Below are 11070 nucleotides of genomic sequence, written 5' to 3' on the forward strand. Positions count from 1 at the left end.
CTCCCCTCCCCCACCCGCGATCCGGGCCGCCGCCGCTGGGCCGGACCCCCCGGGCTCAGTCCGGCCCCTCGCCGAGCCGCCGCCGCCGCCCCGTTTGCTGAGAAGGAGGCCCCCGGCCGGGGCGTCGGGCGCGAGGCATAAAACGGGCCGGAGCCGGCGCCCGGGGCAGTAGAGCCGCGTACGGCCCGGGTCAGCCCCCGCCCGCCTGCCCGTGCTCCTCCCGGCCGCTCCTCCCGCCCCGCCCGGCCCGGCGCCGACTCTGCGGCCGCCCGACGAGCCCCTCGCGGCACTGCCCCGGCCCCGGCCCCGGCCCCGGCCCCCTCCCGCCGCACCGCCCCCGGCCCGGCCCTCCGCCCTCCGCCCTCCGCCCTCCGCCTCCCTCCCTCCGCCCGCTCGCGCCCTCCTCCCTCCCGCCTCCCCAGCTGTCCCGTTCGCGTCATGCCGAGCCTCCCGGGCCCGCCGGCCCCGCTGCTGCTCCTCGGGCTGCTGCTGCTCGGCTCCCAGCCAGCCCGCGGCGCGGGGCCCGATGCCCCCGCGCTGCCCATTCGTTCCGAGAAGGAGCCGCTGCCCGTCCGGGGAGCGGCAGGTAGGTGGGCGCCCGGGGGAGGCGCGGGCGGGAAGTCGGGCTCGGGGCGCAGGTGGCTCGGCGCGGCGGGCGGCCCGGAGGGTGGGCGGGGGCCGAGGGGCGCGGCGCCCGGGACCCGGGACCCGTGGGCAGCCCCCGGGGCGGCACACGGAGCGAGCCGGGCAGCGGCCGCCAGCCAAGCCCGTCCCCGCAGGCTGCTCCTTCGGCGGGAAGGTCTATGCCTTGGACGAGACGTGGCACCCGGACCTGGGGGAGCCCTTCGGGGTGATGCGCTGCGTGCTGTGCGCCTGCGAGGCGGTGAGTGCACCCCGCAGCCAGCCTGGCCCTGGCGGGCGGCTGGGGAGCCCCGGGGTGCGCGGGGCGTGGGAGTGGATTCGGAGCTGCTGAGGAGGAGGCGAGTCGGCAGAGGTTGGGGGGCGGTTTCTGGTGGAGGAAGGGGAATTGGCCCCTTCAAGTCTTAGGTGCTGACTGTGACTGATCGCCCACCCTGCGCGAGGCTCTGTGCCAACTGCCTTTCTTTCCCTGCTCACCTAACTCCGCTGGCAGATTTCCTAGATAGGCAGTATTATTATTCCCATTTTCCAGACAGGGACCATGAGGCCCAGAGAGGTGAAGCAGCTTGTGCACGGTCACGAAGCTTGCAAGTGGCAGAGCTGGCGGACTCTGCGGGACATCCTTGCCCGGGGGTCTCACCAGCTGGCCTCTTGCACTCACTTGGTTTTCCCGCCTTTTCCGGGAGCAGCCTCAGTGGGGTCGCCGTACCAGGGGCCCTGGCAGGGTCAGCTGCAAGAACATCAAACCAGAATGCCCGACCCTGGCCTGTGGGCAGCCGCGCCAGCTGCCGGGACACTGCTGCCAGACCTGCCCCCAGGGTAAAGCTTGCTTCGCCCTGCGGGGAGGGCTGCGCGCCTCGGTACCTAGGTACTAGGTCCCAGGCCACTTGGATGGGGCGGTAGACTGGCCTTTACCACGGGCCCGCTGAAGCCATGTTCCCCTCTCGCCCCACCCCCTGAACCCCCCTCCATCCCCCGACTTCCCCCTCCAACCCCCGAACCCCCCCTTCACCTCTCCGCAGAGCGCAGCAGTTCGGAGCGGCAGCCCAGCGGCCTGTCCTTCGAGTATCCGCGGGACCCGGAGCATCGCAGTTACAGCGACCGCGGAGAGCCAGGCACTGAGGAGCGGGCCCGTGGTGACGGCCACACAGGTAGGGGGCTGGCGGACATTGGGGTTGTGGTTGAGGTTGGGCCACCAAAGCAGCGTTTGACAGTGCTCAGGTCATCTTCCTCCGGTCCCAGACTTCGTGGCGCTGCTGACAGGGCCAAGGTCGCAGGCGGTAGCACGAGCCCGAGTCTCGCTGCTGCGCTCTAGCCTCCGCTTCTCCATCTCCTACAGGCGGTGAGCAAGGAGGGGGTCAGCTGCCGGCCGGGAGGGAAACCGGGAGAGCTGGGAGGAGCTGCTTTCGGCTCTGACGGGCCTCACCCGACCTCTCATTCCCAGGCTGGACCGCCCCACCAGGGTCCGCTTCTCAGACTCCAACGGCAGTGTCCTGTTTGAGCACCCTGCAGCCCCCACCCAAGATGGCCTGGTGAGATGATGCCATTTGTGAGCACTGGTCTAGTCTGGGCGCTGTGCCGAGAGCATGCTCCGCATTGCCTCCTGTGGTCCTCGCCACAACCCAGTGGGAGGAAGGCACTGACAAGATGATGCCCATTTTACAGACGGGGGTACTGAGGCTCAGTAGGAGGGTGGGATTCGTTGAAGTACACAGCTAGTAAGTGATGCAGCCAGAACTGGAACCCAAGCATCTGGCTCCAGGGTTCTTTCCTAAGCTTCCTAGGGCACCCTGGAGGCTCCTTCCCATGTTCCTTTTTCACCAGGCCTGGGCCTGCTAACTGGCCTAGCCTGCACAGTGTCTGAGCAGAGGGCCCTCTTGTCTCTGCTCCAGGTCTGTGGGGTGTGGCGGGCAGTGCCTCGGTTGTCTCTGCGGCTCCTTAGGGCGGAACAGCTGCATGTGGCACTTGTGACACTCACTCACCCTTCAGGGGAGGTCTGGGGGCCTCTCCTCCGGCACCGAGCTCTGGCTGCAGGTAGGGAGCACAGAGCCCCGGGTGTGGAGCTCTGAGTCTTCTCTGTCCCCAGGAAAGGGGAGGGAGGTTTCTGACAGGCTCTCGTCATCCTCCCTTCCCCAGAGACCTTCAGTGCCATCCTCACTGTAGAAGGCCCCCCACAGCAGGGCGTAGGGGGCATCACTCTGCTCACTCTCAGTGACACAGAGGACTCCTTGCATTTTTTGCTGCTCTTCCGAGGGCTGCTGGAACCCAGGAGTGGGGGTAAGTGGGATGGGGGCAAAACACGTGAGAAGGTTAGGGAGAGCACCTGTCTCAGAAAGGCCCACATATGCGGCCTTGCAGGACGAACCCAGGTTCCCTTGAGGCTCCAGATTCTACACCAGGGGCAGCTACTGCGAGAGCTTCAGGCCAATGTCTCAGCCCAGGTGAGTGGGGACCTGGCTCTGGCCACCACTTGCTTTGGCCTCTTGCTATTGCCCATCAACCCTGCTCTGTCCCCAGGACCCAGGCTTTGCTGAGGTACTGCCCACCCTGACAGTCCAGGAGATGGACTGGTTGGTGCTGGGGGAGCTGCAGATGGCCCTGGAGAGGGCAGGCAGGCCAGGGCTGCGCATCAGCGGGCACATTGCTGCCAGGAAGAGCTGCGACGGTGAGGCAGGGTGGGGCCTGGTGCCCTGGGCGTGTACAACTGAGAGGCACAGACACATGCCAGGGAGGGGCCAAAGTGGGCATGGGAGTGATCCTGAGGACTGGGGGTGTAAGCAGCCATGGAGTAAGCCTAGCCTCAACTGTCTCTTGCCCCTCCGTAGCCTTGCAAAGTGTCCTTTGTGGGGCTGATGCCCTGGTCCCAGTCCAGACGGGTGCTGCCGGCTCAGCCAGCCTCACGCTGCTAGGAAATGGCTCCCTGATCTACCAGGTAAGTGTCAGGGGCTACAGAAGATGGTGGGAGGGGCAGCAGGACAGGCCCCAGGCCCTTACTCCCTCTCCACTTTGCCCTCCTCAACCTTGCCTATCAGGTGCAAGTGGTAGGGACCAGCAGCGAGGTGGTGGCCATCACACTGGAGACCAAGCCTCAGCGGAGGAATCAGCGCACCGTGCTGTGCCACATGGCTGGACTCCAGACCGGAGGGCACACGGTGAGGGCTCCGGGCGCTCCAGGGTCCAGTGCATGAGCTCTAGGAAGCCAGGTGGGATGGGCGGGGGTGCTTAGTGTCATCCACGCATTCATGGTTCTCCCACTCTCTCACTCATTCATTCATTTCACATTTTTAGTGAGCCCTAGTCTAGGGACTAAAGTACAAAGGAAATCGGACGTGGCCCCTGTGCTCAGCAAGCTCACGACCAGGTGGGAGGCGTCAGACCTGGAGAACCGTGCCGTAGACCACGCAGTAGTAAATGCAACAGCAGCGCGTGCTCACAGGGCCTTTCCACGTGCTGGTCGCTGCACTGCTGGCCTTACGTATTTTGGCTTTTACAATCCCCGTTTTGTAGATGAGGAAGTGAAGGCTTGGAGAAGTTAAGTAACTCTCCAAGGTTGTCACATAGCTAGGAAGTGGCAGGGGAGTCCTTGAAACTGGACCTGCCAGGTGCTTCTCCTGTGTTTCTGGTGTGCGGCAGCGTGTATGGGTGGGGCGGGGGCACAAAGCGGGCCAAGGCTCGTGTGAGACTGAGGAAGGCCTGTTCCTCCCTACCCCCAAGGCCGTGGGTATCTGCCCTGGATTGGGTGCCCGAGGGGCTCATATGCTGCTGCAGAACGAGCTCTTCCTGAACGTGGGCACCAAGGACTTCCCGGACGGAGAGCTTCGGGGGCACGTGGCTGCCCTGCCCTACAGTGGGCATAGCGCCCGCCAGGATAGTGAGTGCCCTTAGAGGTCTGTCTGCCCTTTGGTTTCCTAGGAGATTCGAGGGATGGTGGCAGATAGCCAGAGCCTGGTGTATCTTTCTTTGTGCCTAAGCTCTGGTTGCCATCTGAAGGTGGGGACATATAGGGTGGCACTGCTGGCAGACTCTTCCTGTTGCTGAGGTGCAAGGGTCTAAAACTTGCTGCACCCCAGGCTCTGGACCTGTGGCCAGTGTCTTCCAGCTCATGGAATCTGTGCTAGGGAGCTGGGGAATGCTGGGTTTGAGGCCTTGCCCGAGGCCACCTTCTCACCTGTCATCTCTTCTCTGTCTGGACCCAGTGCTCCCCGTGCCCCTAGCAGGAGCCCTGGTGCTACCCCCTGTGAAGAGCCAGGCAGCAGGGCACGCCTGGCTCTCCCTGGATACCCACTGTCACCTGCACTATGAAGTGCTGCTGGCTGGACTTGGTGGCTCAGAACAAGGCACTGTCACTGCCCACCTCCTTGGGCCTCCTGGAACACCAGGGCCCCGGCGGCTGCTGAAGGGATTCTATGGCCCAGAGGTAAGGATGGGATGGTAGGCAGCAGCTTGGAACATTTCTGCATTTTAGTTTGAAGGGCTCTGTGGGCCTGTGGTGGGGCAAAGCAGAAAGCAGTCAGCCTGGTATAGAAGAGCTGGCATGGACTGGGCACGGTGGCTCATGGCTGTAATCCCAGCACTTTGGGAGGCCAAGGCAGGCGGATCACCTGAGGTCGGAAGTTCAAGACCAGCCTGACCAACATGGAGAAACCCCATCTCTACTAAAAATACAAAATGAGCTGGGTGTGGTGGCATGCGCCTGTAATTCCAGCTACTTGGGAGGCTGAGGCAAGAGAATCACTTGAACCTGAGAGGCGGAGGTTGCAGTGAGCTGAGATTGCACCATTGCACTCCAGCCTGGGTGACAAGAGCAAAACTCCATCAAAAAAAAAGAGCTGGCATGGGCCTAGGAGTCACATAGACCTGGGCATGACCCTGACTCGGCTTTTCATTATTCATTGTCCTTTCTATGTCTCTCTTTGGCGGGATGTCTTGGATAATATGTAATGTCCTTGACCTCAGAGGGGTAGGTGGGTTGGACTAAGCCCCTTCAAGTGGGTGAGTTCTCATGGACTTGGAGGCAGAGAGACCTGGCTTCTGACTCCACTCTATTGCCAATGGGCTTTGCTACCCTGCAGACTTTATTTACCCTCCCTGGATCTGTTTCTTCATCTGTGAATTGGAGACAATGGGCTCAGTCCTAAAGCGCCCTGTTTCCAACCATTATCCTCTTTGCCTGCAGGCCCAGGGCGTGGTGAAGGATCTGGAGCCGGAGCTGCTGCGGCAGCTGGCACAAGGCACAGCCTCCCTGCTGATCACCACCAAGGGCAGCCCCAGAGGGGAGCTCCAAGGGCAGGTAGGTGGGCAGCGGGGGCAGCGGGGAGGGCGCGCAGTTGGGGAGCACTGTGTGCCCTTGCACTAGTCACTTGCTGTCTCTGAGTCCTGGGGGTGGTCGTATCACACCCGCCGGCTGGTGGGGAAGATGAAGACAGACAAGCGACTTGAGGAGGCTGGCAGTGCAGCACCCTATCCTGGCAGCCAAGATGGCTGTGGAGCTAAGGGCATCCTCCTGGGCCGCCGCAGTACTCAGGGGTCAGAGGTGTCTCCTGCTGTCTGGCCACTGCTGGTGCCGGTGAAGACGCGAGGGGGAGCCCTGGCGCTGCCTCAATGGGCCTCTTCTCCCAGGTGCACATTGCCAACCAATGCGAGGTGGGCGGCCTGCGCTTGGAGGCGGCTGTGGAGGTGACCGGGGCGGAGGGGGTGCGGGCACCGGGGGCTCCAGATGCAGCCGCTGCTGCACTGCCCGCGGTGCCTGGTCCCCCAGCCCTAGCGCCTGCCAAACCTGGTGGTCCTGGGCGTCCCCGAGACTCCAACACATGCTTCTTCGAGGGGCAGCAGCGCCCCCACGGGGCTCGCTGGGCACCCAACTATGACCCGCTCTGCTCACTCTGCACCTGCCAGGTAGGTCCTGGAAGGGCACACTGGGTCCTGGGATGTGGGGCAAGGGGCCTGGGCACCCCCATCAGTGCCTCCGCCCCTCTCTGCAGAGACGAACGGTGATCTGTGACCCGGTGGTGTGCCCACCGCCCAGCTGTCCACACCCAGTGCAGGCTCCCGACCGCTGCTGCCCTGTGTGCCCTGGTGAGTTTCCTGCAGGGGCGTGGAGGGAGTAGTCTGCCCAGCGCAGATCAGTCCTCTGGGCAGGGAAGGAGGGTGGTCACCCTCTGCTTTCACCATTTCTTTGGCTCCACAGAGAAACAAGATGTCGGAGACCTGCCAGGGCTGCCGAGGAGTCGGGACCCGGGAGAGGGTGAGCTGGAAGGGTGCGTGCAGGGGTGGGGGCCTCAGAGGAACCATTAGGTTGAACCAGGAGGGGGACAAGAAGGGGAGAGTATGTAGGGGGTGGCCTGAGGGGCACAGGTTCCAAGCGACGCCTGACGGGACTCATTACTGTGACTGGCCCCCAAGTGGGCCCTTGGCTTAGGCTCATGTGGGGGTGGCCTGAGGCCCAAGCCTTGGTTGTGGGCCAAGCTGATGAGCTCATACTAATGGCTGCTGGGCCCTGTTCCCCACCAGGCTGCTATTTTGATGGTGACCGGAGCTGGCGGGCAGCGGGTACGCGGTGGCACCCTGTTGTGCCCCCCTTTGGCTTAATTAAGTGTGCTGTCTGCACCTGCAAGGTATGGCCACCCAATCTCCTCTGGTGCCATAACCCAGCGGGGTCTGCAGAGATGGGGAGGGGCTGCCAGGTGAGGAAGGCCCATCCTTGGTGAGGAGGGCTCAAGGATCAAAACAACATGAGAAAAGGCCCTGGCGCTTTGAGAGTTGGCTTCCCGTGGGAAAAGGGATGGGGCTGACCTGGGTGTGGATTCTGGCTATGCCAGCTAACTAGCTCCAGTGACCCTAGGCATCCTCTGTCCCTGAGCCTCACTTTCCTCTCCTGTAAGCAGATGTGATGGCAGCTACCTTGCAGGGTTCCGATGAGGAGCAGAGTTTAGGTCTATAAAGCAAGCCTGGGCCTCTGAGTGAAAGGCCACAGAGAGACTACACTGAGGTGTGGAACAGGAGAGGGAGCAGGCAGGAAGCTTATGTGCCCTGCTTCCTGACACTCTTTGCTCAATGGATCCTTACAGGGGGGCACTGGAGAGGTACACTGTGAGAAGGTACAGTGTCCCCGGCTGGCCTGTGCCCAGCCTGTCCGTGTCAACCCCACCGACTGCTGCAAACAGTGTCCAGGTGAGAGAGGTGGCTGGGCACTGAGCCTCACCTTTGGGTTGAGGCAGGCCTTGTTCTGGGTGAGGGGAGGGTGCTCGCTAGTTGTGTATTTACTGAGCACTGCTCTGTGCCTAGCCTGGAGCCAGCACTCTGAATGCAGTGGGAAGAGTGTCATATACTCTGGGAATTCATATACAGTGGGAATGATGGGTTCTGATTCCTTCTCCATTCATTCATCCATCTATCCATCCATCCATCCATCCATCCATCCATCCATCCACCCAACCACCCACCCATTGATGCATCCATCCATCCATTCATCTATCCATCTACCCATCTATCTATCCACCCATCAGTGCATCCATCCAGCTACCCATTGATGCATCCATCCATTCATCCATTCATCTATCCATCCACTCATCCATCTATCCACCCATCAACGCATCCATCCATCCACCCATTGATGCATCCATCCATCCATTCATTCATCTATTCATCTACCCTTCGATGCATCCATCCATCCATTCATTCATCCATCCACCCATCGATGCATCCATCTATTCATCCACCCATCTACCCATCAATGCATCCATCCATCCACCCACTCACTGATGCATCCATCCATCTATCCATCTATCCACCCATCGATGCACCCATCCATCCACCCATTGATGCATCCATCCATCCATCCACCCATCCATCCATTGATCGATCCATCCATCCATCTATCATCCATCCATCCATCCACCCATCGATGCATCCATCCATTCATCTATCCATCCACCCATCCATCTATCCACCCATCAATGCATCCATCCATCCACCCATTGATGCATCCGTCCATCCACGCATTGATGTATCCATCCATTCATTCATCTTTCCATCCACCCATCCATCCATCCACCCACCCATCAATGCATCCATCCATTCATCTATCCATCCACCCATCCATCTATCCACCTATCAGTGCAACCATCCATCTACCCATTGATGCATCCATCCATCCATCCATCCCCCATTGATGCATCCATCCATCCATTCATCTAACCATCCATTGATGCATCCATCCATCCATCCATCCATCCATCTATCCCATCCACCCATCGATGCATCTATCCATCCATCCACCCACCCACCCACCCATGGATGCATCCATCTATCCATCCACCCACCCATCCATCCAGCCTTCCATTCATCCATCCATCCATTGATGCATCCATATATCCATCCATCCATCCAACCATCCATCTATCCACTCATGGATGCATCCATCCATCCATCCATCCATCCATCCATCCATCCATGCTTCCACGCATCCATCCATTCATTGATGCATCCATCTATCCCTCCATCCATCCATCCATCCACATCCATCCATCCTTCCATTCATCTATCCATCCATCCATCCATCCATCCATCCATCCATCCATGCTTCCACGCATCCATCCATTCACTGATGCATCCATCTATCCCTCCATCCATCCATCCACATCCATCCATCCATCCATTCATCTATCCATCCACCCCTCTATCCATCCACCCATCAATGCATCCATCCATCCATCCATCTGTCCACCCACCCATCCAAATTTATCATCTACTAAGTGCCAGAAACTGCTAGATACTGGGGATTCCAAGAGAATACTCATAAAACCTGGTTGGCCTGCCTGGGCTGACTCTTTCTCTTTTCCTCTCAACAGTGGGGTCAGGGGCCCACCTTCAGCTGGGGGACCCCATGCAGGCTGATGGGCCCCGGGGCTGCCGTTTTGCTGGGCAGTGGTTCCCAGAGAGCCAGAGCTGGCACCCATCAGTGCCCCCTTTTGGAGAGATGAGCTGTATCACCTGCAGATGTGGGGTAAGTGGGGAGCAGAGGCTTGTGGGTACTGGAGGCCTGGTCTGGAGTAGGGAGACCTTCCCAGGGAGGTCCCTGAAGAGGCTGAAGGCCACTGTGTCCCAGTGCCTCTGGGGGACCCTCAGTGTCTGCTCTGTCCTGTACCAGGCAGGGGTGCCTCACTGTGAGCGGGATGACTGTTCACTGCCAGTGTCCTGCGGCTCGGGGAAGGAGAGTCGATGCTGTTCCCACTGCACGGCCCTCCGGCGGCGTAAGTGAAGGAGTCCAGGGTCGGCAGCTATGAGCCGAGGGCTGACTGCCCATGAGACTCCTGGTCAGGGAAAGGAGCACTCCTTGCGTGCAGGAGCAGGGCAGCCTGCCTCACAAGTGCCGTTCCAATCCACCCTCACAGCTACCTGCTGGAATTGTTATTTCTTACCTTTTCTTTACAAATGGGATTTCTGAAGCTCAGAGGGATTAAGCAATGAGATGAAGGTGCCCCAGCTGTGTGCACTGCCTTTCCGGGACCAGGGCAGGGAGGCTTTGCCCTGCTCTCCATGCCTCTCTGTGCCTTTCCACTCCCTCTCCCCTCCTCCAACATTCCCTCCCTTCTGTCTCCAGCAGCCCCAGAGACCAGGACTGTTCCAGAGCTGGAGAAAGAAGCTGAAGGCTCTTAGGGAGCAGCCGGAAGGCCACATGACCAAGAGGCTGGGGCCTGAGCTGGGGAAGGGGTGGCGTCGAGGACCTTCCTGCATTCTCCCATGGGAAGCCCAGTGCCTTTGCTCCTCTGTCCTGCCTCTTCTCCTACCCCCGCTACCTCTGGGAACCACAGCTCCACAAGGAGCTGCCCCTTGTGGGGCAGCTGGGCCAGACGGAGGCCGTGACCACTCCAGCTCCTGCCCTGCCACCCTCGGCCTCTGTCTTGGAAGCCCCACCCCTTTCCTTCTGTACATAATGTCACTGGCTTGTTAGGATTTTTAATTTATCCTCACTCAGCACGAAGGGCCCCCGACACTCCACTCCTGCTGCCCCTGAGCTGAGCAGAGTCATTATTGGAGAGTTTTGTATTTATTAAAATGTTTCTTTTTTCAGTCTTTGGGCATGAGTTTGGCTCTTTGCGTCCAGGAACCTGAGTGGGGCCCGGTGGAGAAGGGGCAGGAGTAGGAGCTGAGAGAGAGGAACCCTGAGCCTTGGTGAGCTGAAAGAGACCTGGAGAGGCGGAGGATAGCGCTGGGGTTGGCCAGCATACCTGGGTTCTGTGGCGGGCTGGGGATGGTCCTGGAGATGGTCTAGAGCCTCAAGAATTTGGGGAAGTAGAAGCGGGATTTTGACTCAAGTGTAGTCTCCCACATGGCTGGCATGTTTGCAGACTTCATGTTTGAAGTTGCTTCAAAGAGAGAAACAAAAGCATCACCAGCCCCTCCCTCCCTCTTTTCCTCCCCTCCCTCATG

General features: G+C 60.2%; 1 protein-coding gene across 8 annotated transcripts; it reads left to right on the top strand.

The window, feature by feature from the left end:
* The first annotated feature begins 58 nt into the window (after positions 1-58).
* CHRD (chordin) lies at positions 59-10713 on the top strand. 8 transcript variants are annotated; one of them, XM_039478720.2, is made up of 23 exons: positions 59-586; positions 780-883; positions 1329-1458; positions 1662-1790; positions 1882-1981; positions 2084-2171; positions 2532-2673; positions 2776-2916; positions 2998-3080; positions 3157-3304; positions 3465-3571; positions 3672-3791; positions 4354-4510; positions 4836-5056; positions 5816-5929; positions 6259-6534; positions 6621-6714; positions 6827-6883; positions 7150-7253; positions 7707-7809; positions 9489-9643; positions 9788-9890; positions 10241-10713. In XM_039478720.2, the coding sequence occupies exons 1-23, from the start codon at positions 439-441 to the stop codon at positions 10294-10296; spliced, it is 2880 nt and encodes a 959-aa protein (XP_039334654.1). In that variant the 5' UTR covers positions 59-438; the 3' UTR covers positions 10297-10713. The 8 variants fall into 8 exon arrangements, 7 of the variants coding, with proteins under 7 accessions (XP_039334654.1, XP_039334655.1, XP_039334652.1 ...); XM_039478721.2 differs by having other exon boundaries at positions 10244-10713; XM_039478718.2 differs by having other exon boundaries at positions 379-586; positions 2776-3080; positions 10241-10707.
* The last annotated feature ends 357 nt before the right edge of the window (positions 10714-11070 follow it).

This window comes from Saimiri boliviensis, chromosome 8 (genome assembly GCF_048565385.1).
Source record: "Saimiri boliviensis isolate mSaiBol1 chromosome 8, mSaiBol1.pri, whole genome shotgun sequence".
NCBI classification, from domain to species: domain Eukaryota; kingdom Metazoa; phylum Chordata; class Mammalia; order Primates; family Cebidae; genus Saimiri; species Saimiri boliviensis.